We start from the raw sequence: 27628 nt of genomic DNA on the forward strand, positions 1-27628 counted from the left end.
TTTAGCAAATAAGTTGTTCACATGAAAAAAGCAGAAAATCCTTTTTCTTTATAGAAAAGTTTTTTTACAACCCTTTTCAAAACTAATGAATGAAAGGGGTGGGCCTCACTGCCCCATCAACCTTACTTAAATCAACAACATAGAACAGTGGGTGGTATTCTTGACTTTTCAGGAAGAATGGATTCAAATTCTGAATTTCCCAGTGATTAGCTATGTGACCCTTGGTAAGTCACCCAAGATCTTTTTGAATCAGATAGTTGAATAAATCTTCCAGGATTTAATTTTCAAATTAATTTTGAATTTTGGCATCTCTAAAATCCTATACTACCAGAGCTATAGAATTCTTCAGAAATCTATTTTACAGAAGTTAAAATGGACACATGCAATAATTATTTAGTTCTTCCAAAAGGATATTGTTACTTAGAATGCACATTTGATGTAGAAATTAGAGGAAAGGGGCAGCTGGATGGCACAGGGGATAGTGGCCCTTGAGTCAGGAGAACTTGAGTTCAAATTTGACCATAAACACTTAACACTTCTAGCTATGTTAAGCTTGGGTAAGTCACTTAGCCCCAGTTGCCTCAAGAACCTCCCCCCGCCCCAAACAAAAAATAACAACAACAACAACAACAAAAACTAAAGGAGGGCTCCTGAGAAACTCTTATATGATTTTAATACAATGAGTAGATCAGATTATCACCTAGTCCTATTTTATATCTTATATTCTCATTTCTATAGAATTAAAATGGAGTACTTGCCCTCTTTTCCTAATCCTGGGAAGTTTAATGCTTTAAGCCCTGTTAGTAGCAAGAATTATTTTAGTTTAAGACAAACTCTATTCCTTCACAAGTCTAGTGATTCATATGTTCATATTACATAAAGCATTTTTGTTTTGAAACATACACACACAGGATTCATTTCTCATCGATCATAATATTTTAACTCATTTTTATACATGTGAAAATTTATGAAGCTTTAAAGATTAGACTGTAAACCATTATATTATAAACTCCTTGAGGACAGGGACTGTTTTCACCTTCTTTTGTAATCCCATTATCCAGTACATTTCAGGTGGTTAATAAATGCTTATTGACTTAAATATTATATGAGCCTTATGAGTCAACAAATAGTTATGGAAGACTTATTCATCCAATAGAGGGCAATCTCTTTGAGGATTTTTTTTTTTCTTTGTATCCCAATGTCTTATAGGACAGTACCTTGCCACATTAGCGATTAACAAATAGATATCGAACTCAAATGAATTTCTACAAATGCTGCACCCATGTAGTTAAAGAATCAGATGCTGCTCAAGCTAGTTATTATGCCTTGGAGCTGGCATTCTGGTTGAAAAAGTTTCTTTAGTAGACCAAACAGTCAAATGACCATTTTATTATTTAGTTTTATTTTAAGAGAACTGAAAGGAGAGGAAGTCATTGACTATTCATCTTCCAGATTTAGAGGGAATGGCTCAGTTTAAAGAAGGATTGATAATTAGTTAAAATTGGAGCTAAAGAAATTAGCTTCAGGGCATAGTATAACGCTTAGCAGGCAGCTAGTACTCAACCAGATTAAGAAGCTAATAAGTTATATAGAGCACTAGGTTACAAAGAAAGATTCTTATTTGAGCAACATGAAATTTGGCCGCTTTATGAATATATTGCTTTAAAGTTTGTTCCATGATTTTGTTTGTTAAGCGGTAATTACAATTGAGAAAAAAAAAACACAAAAAATCAAGAGATTGAAAACAATATGCTTCAATCTGTAGTCAGACTCCATCAGTTCTTTCTCTGGAGGTGAATTGTCTTGGATCATTGCAGTTGAGAAGAGCTCAGTAATTCATACTTCATCATCACACAATGTTGTAGTGATTGTGCACGACATACTCCTGATTCTGCTCACTTCAATTTACATCAGTTCATGTACTTTTCTAGCTTTTTCTGAAATCTGCCTTCTCATTTCTTGTAACACAATAGTATTCCATTACATTCATATATCACAACTTGTTCAGCCATTCACTAATTGAGGGGAATCCTCTCAATTTCCAATTCTTTGTCACCATAGAAAAAGCTACTAAAATATTTTAGTACATGTAGGTCTTTTTCCTTTTTTTTTTTTTTTTTTAATAATTTCTTTGGGATACAGAACTAGTAGTGATTTTGTTGAATCAAAGGGTATACACAGTTTGAGCATAGTTCCAAATTTGCTCTCCAGAATGCTTGGATCAGTTCACAACTCCAGCAATAATGCATTGGTAGAATTCATTATGATTGATCCTAAACTCTCCTCTATCTGTAACTAACTTATTTCTATTGATAATACCACAATAATTCCATTTACTCAAGTCTGAAATCTAAACATTATCCTTAACTATAGTAACTCATTTCATGTTTAATAAATCGCCATTTCTCTTCCAATTTCACCTTTTCTACATCTCTATTCAACCCTCTTCTCTCTGCTAATACCACAATTACTCATCATCAGCTCTTGTCTAGGCCAAAGTTTCTTAAATTGCTGTTTACCCATAGGAAACACATGAGGCAAGATGGCAAGAGTCAGAAGGGGCATTTAGAATCACATAACTGAATGTAGGATTGCAAAATTGTGACTTATCATCAATAAATATTTGATTTGTATACCTATTTTATATACCTACATACCTGGAGTTGCATAAAAATTTCTCAGTGAAAAGTGATGATGAGTGGAATAAGTTTAGTCTGGTCTAGGTAACTTCCTAAAGCTATAAGGTATATAGAAATTTCCAACTTGCATTGATAGAGAGAGGTTTCTTCCCCAGGGACTTCCTCAAAGTCAGAGAAATCAGGTCAACTCTCTGTCACAAATATATGCATATATATGTGTATATATGTATATATATATATATGTACATATATATACACACATACATATTTGTGTATATACATATATATTTGCACATTTTCAAGTATTTGAAGGACTATCATGCTGAATAAGGTTTAGATTTTTTTCTATAGGATTCTAAAAGAGCAATGGGTAGAAGTTGCTGGGACAAACTTAGGTCTGATGTTAAGTACATTTTAATCATTAGAGGTAATAAGCATTGTCATGGACTCCCTAAGGTGGTAGTGGGTTCCACCTCCCTGGAAATTTACAGGGAAAGGCTGAATGACCACTTCTTGGGTGTACTGGAGAAATTTGGAGCTGACAGGAATGGATGAGACTCCATATTTGCTGAGATGCCCTCTAGTTAGAGAGCATGTTCTATGATTCTGCAAAACTGTTGGTATTTAGTAAAGTAGATATACTAACAACATTTAAAAAAAAAAAAAAGAAACAAAACTTGAAATATATCATAGGCTGTAGTGTTCTGGTTGGTTTTCTGGAGGTCTCTGCACCAGCCTTTGTTTCAGCAGAGTAATCACCATGAGAATAACCAGGGATAAATTCCAAATTCTTTATTATCTCTGTCAAAGTCTTGTCTCCTTGTCTGGGACTCAGCTAACTTTTACAGAGGTCCTCCGAAATGTGTTTTGGTTTCTGTGGGGGAGGCAGGAGGACCACCACGATGGTCTCTGTCTTGAAGTCTGTCCTTGGCTCCGAGAGCTTGTACTCCAGCCTCCAGTCACCATAAAGGTGGGATATGAAATGAATCTCTCTGACTGAGTTTGTCCCAGCTTATATGCAGTATACTGAGTATAAACCAACTATTCTAAATAAATGTCCCTCCATTTGCTGCAGTTGTCCTAAATGACAATGTATCTAAAAATGGGATTAAGATCAGTCTTGTATCATTGACCTAATTTTAATGACAAATAATCACAGTCTATTGTTATGGGTCAGAACTCTGTACTTGAAACAAGGATTCTTACAAGGTGCTAACTAAGTGGAATTGATGAGACAATGGTTATCTAGTTTAGCCTGGTGATTAATAGTTCTCTAGTTCAGTATGATTGATTTAATCTTACAACAAATAATAGTTCCCTAATGATCATTATAGCATGACCTAGTTATCCTATAGATTTATATACATACCTTTAAATTTCATTTTCTTAGATTTGGCCCTTCATTCTAGCCTGTTAAAATCTATTTAGATTTTGACTCTACTATTCAGAATGATAACTATTTATCTCAGTCTTATGTTATCTGCAAATATGATAATCATGTCTTTTTTGACTTCATTCAAGTCATTGATGAAAGTGATAAACAATGTAGAACCAAAAATTGGTCTTGGGCTATTATTAACCCTTGAGATTTGCTTCTGAGTCACATAGATCCAGTAATGAATGATCTTTTTGTTCTGGTCATTCAACTAGTTCCATATTATCCTAGCTATGATAAGTTAGTCCACACATCTTCATCTTGTCACATGGATAGAAAAGGATACTTTGTCAATTGACTGAATAATAATGAACTTTCATTTATATACAAGAACCTTAAGGTATATAAAGTTTGATGTTAAATGGAATAGAACCAGGAAAACATTGTAAACATCAACAAAAAGATTATATGATGAGCAATTCCAATGGACTTGGCTCTTTTCAACAATGAGGTGATTTAGGCCAGTTCTAATGGTTGTGTGAGGAAGAGAGCCATCTGCACCCAGTGAGAGGACTATGGGAACTGAGTGTGGATCACAATATAGTATTTTTGCTTTTTTATTATTGTTTGCTTGCTTTTTGTTTTCTTTTGCATTTTTGTCCTTTTTGATCTGATTTTTCTTGAGCAGAAGGTAATTGTGAAAATATGTATAGAAGAATTGCACATGTTTAACCTATATTGGATTACTTACTGTTCAGGAGAGGGGGTAGAGAGAAGGGACGGAAAAATTTGAAATGTAAGATTTTGCAAGGGTGAATTTTAAAAATTATCTATGCATATATTTTGAAAATAAAAAAAAAGTTTTAATAAATTAAAAAAAGTTTATTAAATTTCTTTGTAGCAAGCCTAGAAGGCAGGGGGTATAATATAATCATCCTATTTTTTTATAGATTAAAAAACTAAGGCTCAGAGAAATTAGGTGACTTGTCCATTTTATATAGCAAGAGCAAGAGAGACAGAGGTAAAATATACCCTACCCCCCTTTTTGTGGCTATATTTTGTAATTTGCAAAATTAGTGAAATTGGTAAAATTTTCTCAATTTCCTCATTGATTCTCTAGGAACTTAAAAGTGAATCATTATCTTATCAGCAAATAGAATCAATACTATTAATGAATATAAATTCAAATATGTTAAATAAAAGTTAAAAATTATTGTAAATTATACAAAAATATTAACTATGGTCAAATTGAATTTATATTAGAGAGATGTAAGGATAGTTTAATATTAGGAAAACAATTAACATCATAAAATACCAAAAACTTACAAAACTACTTGATTGCATCAATATATGCAGAAAAGGCCTTTGTCAAAATGTATTCATTCTAGTTCAGGTATCATGACTATATTTGTTTCATAAAGGAATTTGGTAGATGGGTTTCTTTCTTAATTTTGGAGAATAATTTGTGTAGTATAAGAATTAATTGCTCTTTAAATGTTAGATAAAATCCAATTATAAATCCATTTACATCAGTGTTTTTGTAATTTCTTTATAGCTAGTTCAATTTATTTTTATGATACTGGATTAATCAATATCTCTATTTGATGTTGTGTTAATTTTGGCATTTTATAACTTTTTAGATAAATCTGTATTTCTTTTGAATTTTTCAGTGGTTATTTATGTATAGTAAGTTTTGAAGCTTTTTTTTTAATCCTTCTGCATTTCCTATGATTTCACCATGTTCATTTTTTATTCCATTCATTTTTTCAACTTTTATATTTATTTATATTAGCTATAATTTTAATCATTTTTGTTAGTCTTTTCAAGGAACAACTTTTAGTTTTATATATAAGTTCTATGTTCTTTTGATTTCCAGTTTACCTATCTCTTCTACTATTCAAGTTATTTTATGTTCATTTATTTGTTGGCTTTCTCATTTTTAAAATGGAATATTTACTTCACTAATCTTCTCTTTTTCTTTCTTTCTTTTTCTTAGCATATGTTTTTAGAGATCACATTTTTGGTCTGAGGACTACATCCATTGGTTTTTAATCTCATCATTACTATTTACATAGTTATTAAAATTTTTTTTTATAATTTTTTTCACCCTACTCATCTTAGTCTGTGGCTTTTGCTCTTTGAATTGGTTGCTATATTTATTACGTTATAGTGAATAAAGAACACATTTATTATTTTTTCCTTTTATTATGTATTTGTAATTTTCTTATATTTTAATGTATGATCTCTTTTCTTAAAAGCACTAAATGGTGCTGCTAGATATCTATTATCTTTAATAGTCCCATTTAGAAAGCTCTACAATTTTTTTTTAGCTCTAAATTCTTGGGTTGTTCAGCTCTGTAATATAACTTTTCCTTATCTCTTTTTAAAATTGATCAAATTCAGAGGGAGAAACATTAAAGCCCCTACTCTTATTGTGTTATTACATTTTTCATATTTCAATTAAATTTTACTTGATGAATTTAGATGTTGGTACATTCATATTTAATACAGATATTGACTCATTATCTATGATTGGTTCCTTTAATATAATTCTTGCTTATCTTGAATAATATTGTGAACTTTTGTTTTTGCTTTGACAACATGACTGCTACTTTAATTCATAATACTACTTTGATTCATGAATTTGTTCAAGTTTTTTATTTTGATTCTGTGTGTCTGCTATTTTTTGTTAGGAGTATTTCTTATAAACAAATTTGTGGAGTTTTATTCTCTGATGTTTTCATCTGCTCTTTTTGATTTTTGTTGAATTGTTAAACCCATTAAAATGAAAAGTTACAAAAAGTTAGTTTTGTGTTTTCCTCTATTTGTTCCTTTAATATTGGTGGGTTTAAATTTTAAAAAAAAATATTTAAACTCCTTCATTTGTAAATATAATACTTTAAGCTTACATTTAGTTTTGTTAATCTACTTTGATGTAACCTCTTTCCTACCGATTATCTTCCTCTTTACCTTTTTCTCGAATCGCACTTAATAATAATATTTATATAGCACTTACCACATGCCAGAGACTATAGGCACTTTTATGATCCTATTTTACAGATGAGGAAACTGAGGCAAACAGAGTTTAAGTGATTTACCCAAAGTCATACAGCTAGTAAGTGTGTGAGGACAGGTTTGAACTCAGAAATTTTTCTGATTCCAAGTGCAGAGCTCTGTGCACTATGGTGCCACCTACCTGCCATTTGTCATATTTTTCTCTAGTTTTGTGGTTTTACTTAAATTATTATTTTCTTGTTCTTTTATTTATCTTTCTCTTCCCCCTTTTTCGCCCTTTCTTTTCTTCTCTAGGTGGTTAGTTTAAAATTTTATCTTCTCACATCCTCTTCAACTTTATTATTTTTTGTTTCCTCCTGTTCCTTTTTCTAAGAATTTCTTTGCTATGACTCTTTGTTAATTTTCTTTTCTTCTTATCTATCTTGAAATTTTATTCCCGATTAATGGTCTATATCCTTGTTTATTTGTTCTTTGTGTTCTTTATGACGCTAAAGATTCTGAAGTATAAATTTTGAGTTCCCTCTTCTAATCAGTTTCTTTATCTTGCTTTGATGGATCTTACCCCATTATCCTCCCCCCTTTTCTGTTATATTTACTTTCAATAGTTTCAATTCATAAAGGAAATAATATGTTCAGAAGCAGCAGCTCATGTTGGAAAATGTCCTGAAACATAAGCTTTTTGTTTGCAAAACCAATTTTTATAGAGGGCCACAGATAGTGGGAGGACTCTGGGTGAGGTACACGACCCTTCAGCCCAGAGGCAACCTGCTGACAATGTCTGGTTCAGTTCCCCATCTTCCCTAAGAGCTCTCTGCCTCCCTGAGAAGACAGGGGGTAACAACCTGTGTGTAATTAAAGCAGAATTATACCAAGTGGCAAAGAGTCATCTATATACAATAGCAAGTTGTTTATGTGGTCCTGCATGTACACAGTGTGTTATGGTTATATAAGGGTATGAGGGTATATAAGGCTGAGAGAATTTGGAATAAATGGACTCCATGTTTGACCATCCACGTGAGTCCCTCCTCTTTACTCCTCTTCTAAGACCAAGTGGAAAAATTGCTCAGAAATGGATTTGTGTAAAACATCAGGAGGGAGCTGGAAGGACAGCAGTGAATCTGAGAGATAAGAAAGGAGGGAGGAAACTAACCTTATTCCCAACTTAGTCCCTTACTCCACTCATGACTTTGGATAAATTAGCTGTTTAATAATAATATCTCCCCATTAACACAGGTAGAGATGGTGATTGTCTTCATTAAGTAACTAAATCTCAGTTGAAACACCCTGATATGTAGAATGGATTGAATGTTGAGCTTATAGTCAGGAATATCTAGGTTCAAATGCTTCTTCAGATATTAGTAGCTGCATTACTTTGGCAAAGTCATTTAATTTCTGAATCAATTTTCTCATCTTTAAAATAGATATGATAATAATTTCTGTCTCACAGGGTTGTTTGTAAAAATCAGGTGGGACCTTATATGAAAAGTGGTTTATAAATTCAAAGTGATTTATAAATGCTATCTACATTATGATTGTTTAAATCAAGATCACAGGAGTAATGTAACTAACGATAATAATGGCTAGCATTAATGTAGTGCTTGATAATAGAATATCATTAATAAGTAATATAATTAATAATAGCTAGCATTTATATAGTGTCACTGATGTAATCTAATTAATAATCTAATTAATATTGATAGCATTAATATAGTGGTAGGATTGCAAAATGCTTTTTAAAGAATATTTCCCAGTTTCCTCAACCAATCTTTAGAGAATAAAGTTAATGTTTGTTGAAGTTTTGCTGAGCAAAGGAGAAGGAAACTTTAAATATCCAGAATTTTTTTCTCAAGTGGAACAATTCAATCCCTAGTAATACTGGACAAATGTGGAGGTATCAGATTTGAGTGTCACTCACTTTTGAGTGGATTTACATATTGACACAATTATTCTTCTCAATATTGTTCATTTCTCTGTCTGTATATGTGTGAGTAACAGACTATAAAAGTGCCTTCAATTTTAAGAGAAAAAGGTGGGAGAGATCTCCTTCCTTTCTGAGAGTGAGAAGGGAAAAAGTGCTTTATCTTGATGAAGTCTGTTGAAACTAGCCAGCAACAATAGGGCAGAAAGGAAATCATTACCCCTCCATCCACTCACACTTATGCTTTTTCTTCCCTTTGCCTTTTAACAGAAACTCATTTTCCCTTCCAGTAAGCCGAGAGAAATAATGTTGAATGAATGATCATTTACCCTGAGAGGTCACTCTCCACACTCACTTTTCCTGACTAGGATAGTTCTGCTAACTACCTGAATTTTCAAGATATTTTCCATCTAAGACCCAGAGTTTTCTACTTTTTTAATTGTTTGCAGCTTTTTTTTTTTTTTTTTTTTTTTTTTTATATTTATTTTTTATTGTAATAACTTTTTTATTGACAGAACCCATGCCAGGATAATTTTTTACAACATTATCCCTTGACCCACTTCTGTTCCGATTTTCCCCTCTCCCTCCACCCTTCCCTAGATGGCAAGCAGTCCTATATATGTTGAATATGTCGCAGTATATCCTAGATACAATATATGTGTGCAGAACCAAACAGTTCTCTTGTTGCACAGGAAGAATTGGATTCAGAAGGTAAAATAACCTGGGAAGAAAAAATGCAAACAGTTTACATTCATTTCCAGTGTTCTTTCTTTGGGTGTAGCTGTTTCTGTCCATCATTGATCAATTGAAACTGAATTAGGTCTTTTTGTCAAAGAAATCCACTTCCATCAGAATACATCTTCATACAGTATCGTTGTTGAAGTACATAATGATCTCCTGATTCTGCTCATTTCATTTAGCATCAGTTCATGTAAGTCTCTCCAAGTCTCTCTGTATTCATCCTGTTGGTCATTTCTTACAGAACAATAATATTCCATAACATTCATATACCACAATTTATTCAGCCATTCTCCAGTTGATGGGCATCATTTCATTTCAGTTTCTAGCTACTACAAACAGGGCTGCCACAAACATTTTGGCACATACAGGTCCCTTTCCCTTCTTTAGTATCTCCTTGGGGTATAAGCCCAGTACTAGCACTGCTGGGTCAAAGGGTATGCACAGTTTTTTTTTTTTTTTTTTTTTTTTTAATTTAATAGCCTTTTATTTACAGGATATATACATGGGTAACTTTACAGCATTAACAATTGCCAAACCTCTTGTTCCAATTTTTCACCTCTTACCCCCCACCCCTCCCTAAATGCAGGATGACCAGTAGATGTTAAATATATTAAAATATAACTTAGATACATAATAAGTATACATGACCAAAACATTATTTTGCTGTACAAAAAGAATCAGACTCTGAATTATTGTACAATTAGCTTGTGAAGGAAATCAAAAATGCAGGTGTGCATAAATATAGGGATTAGGAATTCAATGTAATGGTTTTAGTCATCCCCAGAGTTCTTTTCTAGGTATAAGCTGGTTCAGTTCATTACTGCTCCATTAGAAATAGATTTGTTGATCTTGTTGCTGAGGATGGCCTGATCCATCAGAACTGGTCATCATCTAGTATTGTTGTTGAAGTATATAATGATCTCCTGGTCCTGCTCATTTCACTCAGCATCAGTTCGTGTAAGTCTCTCCAGGCCTTTCTGAAATCATCCTGTTGGTCATTTCTTACAGAACAGTAATATTCCATAATTTTCATATACCACAATTTATTCAGCCATTCTCCAACTGATGGACATCCATTCAGTTTCCAGTTTCTAGCCACTACAAAAGGGCTGCCACAAACATTCGTGCACATACAGGTCCCTTTCCTTCTTTGTAATCTCTTTGGGATATAATCCCAGTAGTAACACTGCTGGATCAAAGGGTATGCACAGTTTGATAACTTTTTGAGCATAGCTCAAACTACTCTCCAAAATGGTTGGATTCGTTCACAACTCCACCAACAATGAATCAATGTCCCAGTTTTCCCATCCCCTCCAACAATCATCATTATTTTTCCTGTCATTTTAGCCAATCTGACAGGTGTGTAGTGGATCTTAGAGTTGTCTTAATTTGCATTTCTCTGATTAATAATGACTTGGAGCATCTTTTCATATGACTAGAAATAGTTTCAATTTCTTCATCTGAGAATTGTCTGTTCATATCCTTTGACCATTTTTCAATTGGAGAATGGCTTGATTTTTATAAATTAGAGTTAATTCTCTATATATTTTGGAAATGAGGCCTTTATCAGAACCTTTGACTGTAAAATATTTTCCCAGTTTATTGCTTCCTTCTAATCTTGTCTGCATTAGATTTGTTTGTACAAAACTTTTCAGTTTGGTATAATCAAAATTTTCTATTTTGTGGTCAGTAATGATCTCTAGTTCTGCTTTGGTCATAAAGACCTTCCCTTCCACAGGTCTGAGATGTAAACTATCCTATGTTCCTCTAATTTATTAATGATTTCATTCTTTATGCCTAGGTCATGAACCCATTTTAGCCTTATCTTGGTGTACGCGTTAAGTATGGATCAATGCCTAGTTTCGCCATATTAGGTTTCCAATTTTTCCCAGCAATTTTTATCAAACAGTAAGTTCTTATCCCAAAGCTGGGATCTTTGGGTTTAGTCAAAGACTAAGGTTGCTATATTTGTTGACTGTTTTATCCCTTGAACCTACTCTATTCCACTGATCAACTAATCTATTCTTAGCCAATACCAAATAGTTTTGGTAACTGCTGCTCTATAATATAATTTTAGATCTGGTACAGCTAAGCCACCATCATTTGATTTTTTTCATTAATTCCTTGAAATTCTTGACCTTTTGTTTTCCATATGAACTTTGTTGTTATTTTTCTAGGTCATTAAAATAGTTTTTGGGAGTCTGATTGGTATAGGCTAAATAAATAGATTAGTTTAGGTAATATTGTCATCTTTATTATATTTGCTCGCCCTATCCAAGAGCATTTAATATTTTCAATTGGTTAGATCAGACTTAATTTGTGTGAAAAGTGGTCTGTAATTTTCTCATAAAGTTTCTGATTTTCCCTTGGACAGATAGATTCCTAAATATTTTATATTATCAGTAGTTACTTTAAATGGAATTTCTCTTTGTAACTCTGACTGTTGGATTTTGTTAGTGATATATAAGAATGCTGATGACTTATGTGGGTTTATTTTATAACCAGCAACTTTGCTAAAGTTGTGGATTATTTCTAATAACTTTTAGCAGAATCTCTGAGGGTTCTCTAAGTATACCATCATGTCATCGGCAAAGAGTGATAATTTGGCTTCCTCATTGCCTATTCTTATTCCTTTAATCTCTTTCTCAGCTCTTATTGCTATAGCTAGCGTTTCTAATACAATATTAAATAGTAACGGTGATAGTGGGCAACCTTGTTTCACTCAGATCTTATTGGGAATGGTTGCAGTTTGTCTCCATTACATATGATGCTTACTGATGGTTTTAAATAGATGCTGCTGATTATTTTAAGGAAAAGTCCATTTATTCTATACTCTCAAGTGTTTTTAATAGGAATGGATGTTGGATTTTATCAAATGCTTTTCTGCATCTATTGAGATGATCATATGGTTTTGATTAATTTGGTTATTAACATGGCCAATATATTGATAGTTTTCTAATATTGAACCAGCCCTGCATTCCTGGTATAAATCCTACTTGATCATAGTGTATTATCTTGGAGATGATTTTCTGTAGTCTTTTGCTAATATCTTATTTAAGATTTTAGCATCAATATTCATGTAGAGATTGGTCTATAATTTTCTTTCTCTGTTTTCAGCCTACCTGGTTTAGGTATCAGTACCATGTCTGTCATAGAAGGAATTTGGTAGGACTCCTTCATTCCCTATTTTATCAAATAATTTATATAGCATTGGGGCCAATTGTTCTTTAAATGTTTGGTAAAATTCACATGTAAATCCATCTGGTCCTGGGGATTTTTTCTTAGGGAGTTGTTTAATTGCCTGTTCTATTTCTTTTTCTGAAATGGGACTATTCAAGCAATTTACTTCCTCTCTGTTAGTCTGGGAAGTCTATATTTTTGGAGGTAGTCATCCATTTCACTTAGGTTATCAAATTTATTGGCATAAAGTTGAGCAAAATAATTCCTTATTATTTCTCTAATATCCTCTTCCTTGGTGGAAAGTTCTCCTTTTCATTTTTAAGACTACTAATTTCATTTTCCTCCTCCTTTTCTAATCAGATTTACCAAAGGCTTATCTATTTTATTGGCTTTTTCATAGAACCAACTCTTAGTTTTATTAATTAGTTCAATAGATTTTTACTTTCAATATTTTTAATTTCTCCTTTTAATTTTAGAATTTCCAATTTAGTATTTGATTAGGGGGTTTTTAATTTGGTCTTTTTAGTTTTTTTAGTTGCAAGCCCAATTCATTAATCTTTTCTTCTCTGTTTATTCAAGTAAGCCTCTAAGGATATAAAATTCCCTCTTATTACAGCTTTGAAGCTCATCCATGAATTTTGGTATGATGTCTCATCATTTGTCATTATCTTAGTGAAATTATTAATTGTATCTATAATTTCTGCTTCACCCAATCATTCTTTAAGATGAGTTGTTTAGTTTCCAATTACTTTTTGGTCTATTTCCCCTAATTTTTTGTTGAATGTAGTTTTTATTGCATCATGATCTGAAAAGAAAGCATTTACTATTTCTGCTTTCTTGCATTTTAATGTTGAGGATCTTTATGTCCTAATATATGGTCAATTTTTGAATACGTTCCATGAACTGCTGAGGAAGAAAGTGATATTCCCTTCTATCTCATTCAATTTCTCAAAGATCCAACATACCTAATTTTTCTAATATTCTGTTTACTTCTTTAATTTCTTTCTTATTTGTTTTGTGGTTTGATTTGTCTAATTCTGAGAGTGCAAGGTTGGATCTCCTACTATTACAGTTTTGTTGTCTATTCTTCTTGCAACTCTCTTAACTTCTCCTTTAGGAAGCTGAGTGCCATACCATTGGTGCATATATGTTTAATATTGATATTGCTTCGTTGTTTATGCTAGCCCTTTAGCAGGATGAGTTTCCTTCCTTATCTCTTTTAATTAGATCCAATTTTTACTTTTGCTTGATCTGAGATAAGGATGGCTACCCTCTTTTTGACTTCACCTTGAAGCATAATAGATTTTGCTCAGCCTTTTACCTTTACTCTATATGTATCCCCCTGCTTTAAATGTGTTTCTTGTAAACAACATATTGTAGAGGTTCTGACTTTTGATCCAGTCTGCTATCTGCCTCCTCTTTATGGGAGTTCATCCCATTCCATTTACAGTTAAGATTACTAAATTCTTATTTCCTGCCATCCTAATAACCCCAGATTGTGCTTTACTTATTCTTGCCTCCCCAACCCTCTTTCCCCTTTTAAACTTATATACCCCTCTTGTATCACGATACTTATCCTCTTTATAATCCCTCCCTCCCCCTTTGAGTCTTTCCCCTTCCTTCCCTTATTACTCTTTTTCTTTTCCTTTTCCTCTCCCACGTTTTTTAATAGGCGAGAGAGAATTTTCTCTAAAACAAATGTCAATTATTTTTCCTTTGAGCCAACTCTGATGAGGTAAGATTCACAATGTTCCTCCCCTCTCTAAATTCCCTCAGATATGATGAAGTTTCCTTAGCCTCTTTGTGGGATGTGGTTTCCCTCTTTTTATCCCTCCTTCCCACCTTAGTTCTGCCATCATCCCTTTTCCATATCTACTTCCCTTTTTTTATGTTATATCAGTACTATCAAATTTTACATGTATTTTTGTATATCCACAACGAAATACAATTCTCAAAGTTATTTTACCTTTTCTGCATCTCTTGAGTTCTATTCTTGGGATCAAATTTTTGTTTAATTCTGGTTTTCTTCAGAAACAAATGGAATTCATTTGTTTCATTAAATGTCCATCTTCTTCCTGGAAGAAAATGCTCAACTTAGCTGGGTAGTTTATTCTTGGCTGCATCCCAAGTTCTTTGTGCCTTTCGAATATCATATTCAGGCCCTTCTTTCCTTTAATGTAGAGGCAGCCAGATCCTGGGTGATCCTTATTGTGGCACCTCGGTATTTAAATGGTTTTTTTGGCTGCTATGTAAAATTTTTCCTTTATCTGATAGTTCTGAAATTTTGCCCACAATATTCCTTGGTGTTTTTTATTTTAGGGTTTCTTTCAGAAGGTGTTCGATGAATTCTTTCAATGCCTATTTTACCTTCTGATTCTATTACATCTGGGCAGTTCTCTTTGATGATTTCTTGTAAAATAGTATCTAGGCTCTTTTTTTCATCATAGTTTTTTGGAAAGTCAATAATCCTCAGATTATCTCTCCTAGATCTATTTTCCAAGTCTGTCATTTTAGCAAATGTAGATAATTCATGGTTTTTCCAGTTTGTCATTTTTGGTTTTGCTTGACTGATTCTTTGCTGTCTCAATGCATCATTAGTTTCAATTTGTTCAGTTCTAATTTTTAAAGAATTATTTTTCTTCATTAGCTTTTTACTTCTTTCTGTATATGTCAATTGGGTTTTTGAATGTATTGTTTTGGTCTGTGGAATTTTTTCCATTTCACTAATTTTTTTTAGTGAGTTATTTTCTTTTCCAATTCACGATCCTACTTTCTTGCGTGTTCTTTGTCTTTTTCCAGTTCACGGATCCTGACTTTCAGTAGAATTCTTTATTTTTCCAATTCACAATTCTTACTTTCCTGTGATTTTTTTTTTCCAATTCAGCAATTTGCACTTCCTGGTAGATTTTTTAACTTTTCCAATTCGTATTTCAGGAAGTTGTTTGCTCTCTTATAAGAGCTTCTCTTTCCTTTCCCCATTTATCTTCTAACTCTCTTTTGAGATTTTAATGGTCTCTTCTATGAGGAGCATTATGTAAGGAGGACAGTCTGATGCATTTTTGCTGTTTGAGAGTCTCTTCAGGTTTGCAGACCTGCTCTTTTTCTGCATAGAAGCTGTCGATTGTTCTTTTCATCTTTTTATTCATGTTTAAAGCCTTTAGGGTGGTCTCCTAGAGCAAAGGGGTTACCAGCTTCCTCTGACAGAGCAGGGAAAGATTTAAAGCGATTTCCGGCTCAGGTATGAGTGCTCTGGGTGAGAGTTTTCCTTCCCCAACAGGAGTGAGTTCAGCACTGGCTTCGAGCTATCCAAAGCGGCTTAGTGGGCTGAGTGGATTAGTCGATTGCCCTAGGCTAGAGACTAAGTGGTGAAAGTGTCACTGCCCAGGCCGAGCCTCTTGTGGGACTGTTGTATTGCAGCTGAGCGCATGACCGAGACCGCCCGGAACTCTGCCCCAGTGTCTCTGCCCATGCAAATCGGCCCTGGAAAAAGCTCTATGGCCCCAAGCCGAGCTCCCACTGTGCAGATTGGAGGCTAACCCGGCTCGTCCTCACTGCCGTGCAGGATCAGCAGCTCCCAAGGAAAAGCCCTTACTGCAGGGTTGGGGCTGCAGCTTAATGCTGAGATCTGTGCTTTCACCCTCGTTTTGAGACTCTCCTCGGAACCTAATTTCTCTCCCGTCTGCGATCTCCCCTGGCCCGTAACCAACCTTTTTTGGCGAGACTGCAGATTTTCTTTGGCAGGTGGTTGTTCTGCTCTTATCTTTCCGAATTGTAGCAGTCAAGACTATTTTTGAGGCTCGATATAATATTGGTAACGAGGGTAAGAGAAGAGCTTAGAAAGTCGCGTGTGTCTTCTCTGCCATCTTGGCTCCGCCCCCCTGTTTGCAGCTTTAAAAACAAAAACCCTCACTAAAGTGGGCCTCCTGCACATTATAGCAGTACATTTGGGCCATCGCTGCATGCACTAAGTGAACAAAGGACCCAAGGGCCCTCTATGTGCAGGTGGCAAGAGAGATCCTTGCCCATCTCTAGGCACATTAACAACCCAAAGTCTTCATTAACCCGAAGGTCAAGATAACCTATTTTTATCATCTCCACAAGTCTCTTAAGACAGGTTTTAGCGAAAGTCTTGTTTGCTTCTTATAGCATTAAATCAGACAAAAGGAACTGCCTTGAAGATGATCATTTCACCAAGCTCTGTTGCTCTGTGGGGAATATTTGTTTCCTCATTTATATTCATGTCTTTAAAAGACAAGTAGACCTTGGATGAAATTTCAGGCGACAGTAAATTATAAATAATGTATCTATATTTTTTTCTCCCTTCCATACTACTTGTATATAATTCCCCCCTGAGTCTTGTGCAAACAGCAGAGACAACAGGACAGGCAGCTATTAACATGATGGAAGGAACGAAATAGTTGTACATTGTGTGGCAGAAACACAAAAAGGGAAGACATTTCGATCAAAAGAAGTTTTTTGTGATATGTTTTTCTTTTTCTTCTTGGAGAAAAACCCAGATTTCTTAAACTAGCCAAAAAGAGTGTGCTTAAAACAATTATCTTTTTTTCTGCTGGGAATGTATGTAGGACCTGCCAGTGATGGATCCTTCTCCCTGCTGGGGTCCAATTTTTGGCTCTTTTTCTGTGTCAGTGTTTCAGAAGGCTTTAGGATGTACAGAAGATCTCCATTAAAATCAAACCCATACTCAGAAACCCCATTATCCACCACTCAGAAATCTTTGACCTTTTTAGACGCCCAGACCCATAATTCTAAACCAACAAAATATCGCCATGTGTCCTATTCTAGCCCTAGGCAAGGGAGTGAAAGAAGGCATAACTTCTCAGATTTTGCCCTTTGCCCTTTCTTGATGTTTACCCCAGTTTTGCCTCAGGAACTCTAGGCTTTTATATTCTCCATCTTTGACCTGATTTCAGAAAAAAATAGCTGAAACTCCTTCACACTATGGTGTAAATAACAATCATTTACAGTATCAATTTTTTTGTATCAAGGGCAAGCAGCAGGAAATATGCTCTGTTCCAAGTAAGGGTGGAACTGTGTTACCTCAAGACACTAGATTGCGACTGCTGAGGTGGGGAAGGGACAATACAGAGCTGGGCTGGGGAGAAGCTTACTTGAGGTATGGCCACAAAGGAAGGTACTAAGTTCAAATTTTTTTTGGTTTGTTTGTTTGCTGTTTGTTGCTATTGCTGTTTTTTTTTTTTTTTTTCTGATGAAAGAGTATTAGTGATATCATCATTTTCTAAATTTCAGCCCTCTAGAACAAGATCCTAATCACCCCACCTTAGTTGTAGCCCTGCCTCAGATATTATGTATTTCCACATGGTGAGTATTTAGGCTTTACCCCAAAAAGAACAGCTAAATGGCTCCTGGACTTTTTTTAGTTGGTAGTTTGCAGACTCTTTCTGGATACAAGATGTCACCAAAAGACAGAAACATTCTATGATATTATCATAATGCTCACCACAACTAGCTGTAGCATTAGCAACACATGAATTAAAGGCTTATATTTCATAGAGCTAGCAATGAAATTTGTGCATTTTTGGGATGAAATTATAACTTTGTATCTAATAAATATGCAAATAGAGAGTTTCTTTCAAGTATTTGCCATCTATGTTTCCTTTTTTAAGGAAATAATTCTCTTTAAGTCGTAACTCACTTCATTAAAAAATCTAAGTCATTGAATTTTGGAATCTTAGAACTAGAAGAGACTTCAAAGCCTCGTTAAGCCCTCTAAACCAATAAATAAATCAACAAGCATTTATTAGATACCTTCTATACTAGATACTGGGGATAAAAGTCCCCGATCTCAAGGAGCTGACATTCTAATAAAGAAGCAATGTCAAGACACAGAAGTATACACTGAATATATAAAAAATGATAACAAGGTAATTTTTTGGGAGTGATGGTGGAGAACTAGAAACTATAAGGGTCAAAAAAAACCTCATGTGGAAAGTAGTGCTTGAGTTGGACCCTTTTAAAAGCCAGATGAAAGGGAGTGAGGGCTGAGCATCATTGGCTTCAGCACCTTAAGAGGGACAGGGCACTTACTTTCTGTTTTTTAGCAAAGATGCTGCTCTGGCTTCTGGTCTCTACTTCATGACCTAACTCTTGCTCTAGGCCAGATCTGATAAACTGGAGATGTACATGGAGACTTTCACCTATTTCTCTCCAACAACATCAAGATGGCAACTTAAGGATACCACTAAGGATATAATCTAGCCCAACAAGAATGATGATGTGAATACAGCTACATGCATGTATACACATAAGAATCTAAACACTCTAGATATGTATCTTGGTTGATTATTAATATATATGTGCACATATATATTAATGAATCCTCTGCAGTGAGGACAGTCCTCAGAACTAGACAAAGTTATGATAATCTATACCCTGGAGACTAGGACAGAACCTTCCTTTGTAAATCAACCCAGAATTAGAACACAGGATTTTTTGGGATGAATATAAAAATTTATCCATTTATATATTTTGAAAATAAAAAGCTATAATTAAAAAGAATAAATCAACCCAGACCCAATAATTCTGCTTTTCTCTGGCTATCTTCATGCTATAAATATACCCACATATACTTTTCCTCTCCTTTCCCCGTTTTCTACTTTTAACTGAATAAAACTAACACTAGCATTATTTCTGGAAAGGATATGTCAATCAGTTGTCCTATGGCTAAGGGTATACTGATAAATATTTAACAACCAGTTCTCTAAAAAAGAGCATGCATTATATACTTTCGAGTTTAACCTATATTAACATTTTCTCCATTGCTTTCTGAAGTCTAAACCATCAAGAAAACAACAAAATAAGCTCTGACTTATAGCATTTGCTGATTTTCAAAGTATAAATGCTTACACAGAAAAGTTAACAATCAGTTCTGGAGTAAGTAGGAATTGGAACTAGTACCTCCCAATTATGACCCAGGCTACCACTCTCTAGCTCTATGTGTTGTGTTCTCTTGTTGGAATGTAAACGTTTGGAAGGGAAAGGATGTCTTACTTTTTTGCATTTAAATCACCAGAACTCAACATAACATTCAGTATCTAGCAAATATTTAATAAATTAATTTGCCATTATTTATTATATTATTTACAAGGAAGTTAGGTGATGCAATGGATAGGAGATCCAAGTTCAAATCCTGTCTTAATCATTTATTAGCTGTGCTTCCCTACACAAATCACTTAACTTCTGTTTGCCTCAGTTTTTTCATCTGAAAAAATGGGAATAATAATAGCAACTACCTTCCAGGATTGTTGTAAGGATAAAATGTGATGTTATTTGTAAAGTACTTTGCAAATGTTAAAGGTAAATAAATGTTAGCTAGCTATTTTTATTCATTCACTCACTCAACCATTAATTAATGTTTTTATCTTTGTGTACTCCCTGAGATGGAGAAAAGAATAGATGAAATGTCCATGAAATTAAGGATATGTGGACTAAGAAAGGATGGTCTTTGGTGGAAAAACCCTTTTAGATTAAATTAGCTTCACTTAGTGTTCTTCCTTGAAGTTGGTGGCCATAGAGGAAATTCTCTGTAGCTTACTATGTCTTTAGTCAAAGTGGACATGTTTGTATATAAGAACTGCTGGAGAAGGGAATGCAGAATTGGAGGAAATAAATTCTTTGGTAGGAAAAAGCAGCTTAGTTTTCTTCAGAGGCTCCACTGAGGGTCAGAATTCAGCTGAGATGATGAGGGACCATATCACTATTTGGGAGTATTTGTGGGGGAGTGAATGTGTGAAAGCCCCAATCACTTTCTTACCTGTGGTGAAGCTAGCAGAGGTAATAACACTGTGAACAGCATCCTGGGCTGACTGCAAGAGCACTGTATATTCAGAGTTCTCTGAAAGTCCTTCTAGGCGGATCCAATTGTCTTCTGCATCCACTATCAACTCCTACACATGATGTCAAAAGAAAAGAATAAAAGGAAATCATGGTTCACAGAGACATGGGAAATTGAATCATAAAAGAGAAGGCAATGCAGTTCTAGTCTGTTCAGATATGTTACCCTTAGGGAAAAAAAATTTCTATCCAGGGTATATTTAAGAACAAATGAAATTTAATTTTTTTCATTATTTCCAGAATAATTTAGATCATGAGGAGGAGGAACTCATGCTAAGAAATATTGTCTATGAATTCCTTAGTGTCTTTGGGATGGCTCTACCCATTCTTAAGTTTTCTACTTGAACGTCTGAATTATCTAGACTATCTACATTGACGATATTTACCCCAAACTTGCCAAATCTCCTATTTGTTGGGTTCTGTGTAGACACAGACTTTGTGACAGTAATAAGAGTTAGGAACCTTCCCATATGTAAAATAAAGGGATTTGAACAGAGGCTCTTTAGAAGCTCTAAAACCTATGATCTTTTTGTATGTCACGTAGATCACCCTGGATTGATCATATCAGTGAAAAATGGCAGGAAGCCTAGTGCTTTCCCTCTGATATACATTCTCCCCTAATTGTTTTGATCCTTAACTTCTGAGTGATTGTCATGATTGTACTCAGCCCTCCCTGATAGCTACAACTCACTTTCCGGCTTCCATCATTGGATTTATAGGTCAAGATGTAGTTCTCAATGTCTGCCATGGGAGGCTGCCAGGAAATCAGGGCACTCTGTCTGGTGACCTCACTGGCAGTCAAGTTTGTAGGTGGATCCAGAACTATAAAGAAGAAAGAAAGAAAGAAAGAAAGAAAGAAAGAAAGAAAGAAAGAAAGAAAGAGAGAGAGAGAGAGAGACCCTCAAGATCAATTAAATCACACATATTCAAACTCTTCATCATGTTCATTTGTCTACCTGGTACTTATAGATGGAGTCTTATTCATTCTCAGAACCTGTCTTTTCATGGTCAGAGAGAGAGTCTATCTATAAAAACTGCTTCTTCAAAAGACATTAGGTAAATAGAATAGTTTGCTGGTAAATGCTTAAGAACTGGCTGTCTGAAAAAAAAATTACACATGTTGAACATGATAAATTTAATATGCAGTATTGGTATATTCTACATCATTTTCTAGACAGTCAACAAAACAAGTCAAACCTTAATTTGTAGTGTGTAGTGATTTTGAAGGTATAACTTGAAATTTGAAAATTTAACAATTGATTCTCCCAAAACAGTGTAAGCCAGTTCCAGGACACTGAAGTCAAAATCTTTCATTTTAAGGAAAGTGCTCAGGACAGCCATGTGTTCATTTCTCATCTTGTTCTCCTTCTTACTCTGGGCTTTCTCATCATACTACTATGTAGGAAACCCCTCCCTCATCATCTTTCTTTTGTGCATTGTTCCTTTATTAAAATATTCAAATCAATTATAAAGGACTTATGAAGGAAGATGTTCTTCACCTCCAGAGAAAACAGTTATAAAGGAAACAATGTATTGTATAATTTCTTGTGTGTGTGTGTGTGTGTGTGTGTGTATGTGAAATGCTGGCATTCTCTAGTGCAGGGTTGGGAGGAAGACAGATTAAAACTCAAATGTATATACATATATATGTAAATAAATATACATACATACATACATACATATATATATGCATTATCAGTGCTTAGCACATAGTAAGCACTAATAAATGCTTGTTGACTTGCTGACTTTGTTGTTGCCCATCCTCCATCTTCATTACTAAGTCTGTGCTTTGATTCTGCTCTTTCCTAAATTCTCCATGATCATCATAATAATATTTTGCAGTGATAAAGAGCTGTATAATTTAAAAAAGCATTTTTTTCACACGAATACTTCTATTTGATACAGAGAGAGACTATTGCACTGTTAGCTTCTGGATGCCCAAGTTCTTGTTTTCACTTAGGATCTTAGAGCAGAAAATCTTAGGATCTTCACTTTCCTGGGCTTTATCTTAACCAATCAATCAAAAAACACTTATTAAGGACCTATTATGTTTTAGGCACAATGTTAGGAACTACTAGGGGTACGAGATAAAAAATAAAACTTCTCTGCCGTCAAGAAGCTTAAATTCTAGCAGGGGAGATCATATGTAAAATACACACAAAGTAAATTCTAAGTAGTTTGGTAAGGACAGATATTAACAATTGGGGGCCAAATTAGAAAATGTGACTCTTGAAAGAAATAAGGGATTGTAAGAGATGGTGATGAGGAGGGAATTTATTCTAGATCTTGGGAACAGACAGAACAACGATGGAAGATGGAATGTTCTAAAACAGTTGAAAAGCAAAGTTTGGCTGGGCCTAAAAGCTTAAGAACATGTTTCAAGTTATGGGTTTTTATTTTATTTTATTTTTTGTTAATGCATTTGGGGTAAAATGACTTGCTCAGGGACACACAGATAATAAGTATCAAGTATCAGAGGCTGCATCGAGCTGTTTCCAAGTTGTGAGCTGATAAAGACAATGTGATGCTATGGTGGGTCAAGCTGGAGTTTATGGTTACCCAAACTGGTGAGGCATGGATTCCAAAACTATCATGTTGATGTTGCCAGGGGCGCCTATGGGCCCCTTGGTACCTGCTTGATTTTTTTTTTTTTTTGCCTGTGTAGCTTTTCTGATCTCTGACCTGATGCCTCACCTAGATTTTGTGGTACATTCACACCATATACTCCTTGTAGATTGATAACCTTCCTGTCAAGATCTCTGACATCCAGCAGGCTCCTCTGGATCTCCAGCCTGAGCCTTTCTATCAGATCTTGCTTCTTAAGCCCTGTCCTAATAGGAAACAGATAGAATAGATTTTCTTCTGGTTTGCTGAGAGCTGACGTTTACTTTCTCGGGCCCCTGTGACTCACAGAGGTATGTAAGTGGCAGTTTGCTGTTGCTTTGTTGTAACCCAGTAGATTATTGGACTAGTTTTTCTATCCTTCAGTGCTTTATCATTTCATTGTTAAAGTAAGTCACCTAGCACATGACCCTAGTGCCTCCAGTCTCTGAAACTAAATCAAAAGCCAAGAAACACATCGGAGACTTGAAGCTAGAACACTCTTTACCAAATGGCACTCAGTAAATGCTTTGTCTCTTTTATGGGACTGAAACACTTCTTATAGTCGCTTCTCTACATTGATGACATTTATTATGTAGTATGCACTATTTGTGTGTTATAGCCTTACTGCTAGATTCAATTTGATTAAAGTCAACCTAACAAACATTTATTTGGAATCTACTTGTGGCAGGAACTGTACTAGACTTTAGCAATACAAAGACAAAGACTGTTAGTTCTGTTAGAGCCAGAATTATGTCTTAATTACCTTCAGATCTCTCTCAGTTGCCAGCACAATATTGTATAAAAACAAAATTCATAGTTTAACCAAATCGAAGGAACTCACTTCACAGGTTTCCAAGGGACAGTCATGGATAGATGGATGAATGAAACCAATTATGCTCAACCATCAAATCCTTTAAAAAATGTGTTAATTTTTAAAAAAATCTTAGAACCAAGATGTCCAATGACCTCTGAGATACCTTTCCAAGAATATTTGCATTCTAAAGGGTATTCTTTTGTCCCTACATCAGCCCATTTAAAAATACTACTACTAATAACTAGCATTTATCTGATGTTTTCAGATTTGCTAACAGTTTTACACATTATCTCATTCTGATATTTGCAACAACTTTGTGAAATGGAAGCTATTATTATACCCATTTTGCAGATATTGTAGCTGGGGCTAAGAGAGTTTAAGTGTCTTGAGACATAGTCTCACAATTGCTGGTAGGTACTGCAGCCTCAGGACGATCAAGAGAGCAAAGCTGATGACTTTGTGCAGTTCTGCCTCATTTCATCCTGCTCCAATCCATGGAGCAAGTGAAGACATCAGCACAGGATATCATTGGTCCTTTTTGAAAAATGAAGGGCAGACAACTACCAACAACTCAGCAAAGAAAGTTTTTGCCACCAAAGTCCTTGTCACTGTCAAGTGGTTCAATATCAAAAATTGACAGGATTTTGTCACTGAAAATACAACAAAGAAGAGCCATTTCATCACCATCCACTCTGCTTCTGCTCCTTACAAATTATGGGACTTTTCTATCTGACGTGCACTTAAAAGTTGTTGCTTCCCTATTAGAATGTGAGCTTCTTGAAAGCAGGAAATACCTTGCTTTTCTGTTTCATTCCAGCACTTAATACATGCACCCTTTGGGACATTAGGTCAGTGACTGGGTACTTACGGGTGGTGAAATTGGCTTCAATGGTGCTGCTGGCGAGAGGTCCATTGGTAGCATACATGATGATTGTGTAGTGAGTATTGGGAAGCAGACCCACAAGCTGGTACTCTTCATTGATTCCATCCACTAGAATTGTTTCCACGGCAACTGAAATTAGGTGCATATAAATTTGAACTGAATAAGGAATCCCAGTTTAGGAAAGGCCCTCTTCAAACCAATGCAATATTGCTAGATCATAAGATATAAGCCTAGAGCTTGAAGGGGACTTACGGATCATCTAGTCTAACCGCCTTTGCTTAAGATGAGGAAACAGCCTGTGGTTGTTCATTGGCTTGCTGAAGATCACAATACAGGTAGGTAGTAAGTGATAGAGAGAGGATTTGAATGTAGCTCCTTTGACTTTGGGTTTGTAGCCTTTCCAGACTTTCTTCTTGAGATTATATTCCATTTATTCTGAATCTGTCTTTTATATGTTATTTGTATGTTGTCTTCTCCATCAAATTAAGAATTTGTCGAGAGTAGGGAGGGACTGTGTTTTTTGCCTTTCTGTGTGAGCACAAATAATTACTAACTGCTTGTTAACAGATAGACTGACTGACTGAATGCCAAATCACTGCTTTTATCATTTAGATGCCTTTTATTATGTTTTACTATATTGGTGAGAGAGGAGAGGAGCATGGTGTAGAGAAGGGTTTCTTCCTCTTGTTCTCAGATTTATCATCACTTCTTTGTGGTTTCATTTCCAAGTAGGAGAGTTACTTTTCACCCTTCCCTCTTCATTCTGCCTTCCCCCAACTCAATCCTAAGGCATCCTCCTGCATGCACACCTGCCCCACTTACCCAAGTTTGGAGCAATATACCTGAGGAGTGTGTTAGAATAAGGATGTAGTTTTCCACTTCACCAACAGGTGATTTCCACTGTAGCAGGGCTTCTGTTGGGGTGATGTTGGTGGCAACCAGATCTATGGGATTGTCCATGGCTGAAAGAGAATAGGAAATGTAAGATGAGAGAAGTAAGGGGTAAAATGAGGGGAGGAAAAGGTGAAGAACAGCAGCCTTTTATCTGGCAGGATTCTGTTAAGCACAAATCACAGGTCTTGGATTGAGCATTAGAGACAATTGAGTCAATCTCTTTGTTTTACAGATTTAGAGACTGAATGACATTTAGAGAGACTTGAGTGACTTGCCATGGGATACACATTTAAGAAAATGACAGGAACAGCTGGGTGGTACAGTGGATAGAGTACCAGCCTTGGAACCAGGAAGACCTGAGTTCAAAACCACTCTCAGACACTTAACTCTACTTAGCTATGTGACCTTGACTAAATCCCAACTTCCTTCTTAAAAAAGGCATAACTACAATTTGAATCCATGTCCTCTGACTCTACAGTCCTAGGCACAATCATAAAGCAGGCGAAGCTATTCTTTCACATCCTCTGGTCTCTCCTGTGCCCATTCAGTCCCATGCCTTTGGCCAGAGAGTCAAAGAATGTTAGACATAGAAGAGACTAAAGATAATATGAATTACTCTCCCATCTCATTTTACAGATGAGAACACTATCTTGAGAGAGTGACTCATCCAAAATCATATAACTAATTCAAGTTTCTTGACTAAATCCAATGTTCTTTCTGCTGTATCCTACTGGTTTTTACATTTTATAATCCCCTCCTCTTAGTTCATGTATTCATTCCTTTTTTTGGTTCATTACTTGACCCAATCAGTTACCTTCTAACGAGCAGCTTTTTGAATTATGAATACCCAGTATTCTCCTAAAGAATGGAGGGGAATACAAAAAAGAATACAAGGGAATTCACCCTCCAGGAGTTTAAAATCATGCTGGAAAGAGAAGAGTGGTACTTGTGAAACAGTTAAACTAAATTTTATCTTGTTAGGAAGGAAAGCAATCTGATCAATTCACTCATACTAAAGGTGTTAGTGATTCAATTTACTCTCTGGTCTATTTGCATTTTAATGTGTTTAAAAAGTAATGTCTGGAGAAAGTCATGCATTCAACCCAAAGGAATGAACCTCAGAGGGCAGAAGTGCAGACAGTTGCATGGCACCTAGGACCAAGAAATATTGGTCATCAAATGGACTTTCCAATACTTCTCTGATCTCACTACTATTGTTCTGTGTAATCAGAAAGTCCTCCCTTATGCAAGACATTTTTTTCATGGACATGAAAGAAAACTTGGGAGAAGTAAATATTTTTCTTATTGGGCATATGCATCTTGGTAACCACATGATATGCTTCTGACTCCCCCTAGTCCTCAGAAGGGAAACCCTGCTCCATCAGATTCTTCAGCAGTTGCTAAGTAAGTAGTACAATGTTTTGCCTGGCCTTTACGTACAACATGCTATTGTAGCTCATCCTTCATTTATGAAAAGGACCAATGACATCCCTGACTTGTGTGAAAATTGGATTTAAGTGAGGCAGAGCTGCACAAAGTCATCAGCCTCACTCTATTTTCCAGAATTAGTGAAATCCATTAGCAAGATAAAACTCAGGACAAGTGGCAATGACCTGGGATGCAGTGAATGACCTTGACATCTTCAGTGTCTAAGTTCTAAGTGCTCTGTGATGTCCACTTCATCCACCTT

The 27628-nt window shown here is 35.1% G+C and overlaps 1 protein-coding gene across 2 annotated transcripts in view; it reads right to left on the minus strand.

Moving 5' to 3' along the window:
• Positions 1-27628, minus strand: part of TNR (tenascin R) — a 690019-nt gene that overhangs the window by 19829 nt on the left and 642562 nt on the right. For both annotated transcript variants that reach the window (XM_003767456.2, XM_031936928.1), the window contains 4 exons: positions 25887-26006; positions 25030-25173; positions 21435-21565; positions 20664-20796 (listed from right to left, as the gene is read on the minus strand). In XM_003767456.2, coding sequence (XP_003767504.1) covers positions 20664-20796; positions 21435-21565; positions 25030-25173; positions 25887-26006 — 528 coding nt within the window. The remainder of the gene's footprint in view (positions 1-20663; positions 20797-21434; positions 21566-25029; positions 25174-25886; positions 26007-27628) is intronic.

The sequence above is a fragment of the Sarcophilus harrisii genome, chromosome 4 (genome assembly GCF_902635505.1).
Source record: "Sarcophilus harrisii chromosome 4, mSarHar1.11, whole genome shotgun sequence".
In the NCBI taxonomy this organism is placed as follows: Eukaryota; Metazoa; Chordata; class Mammalia; order Dasyuromorphia; family Dasyuridae; genus Sarcophilus; species Sarcophilus harrisii.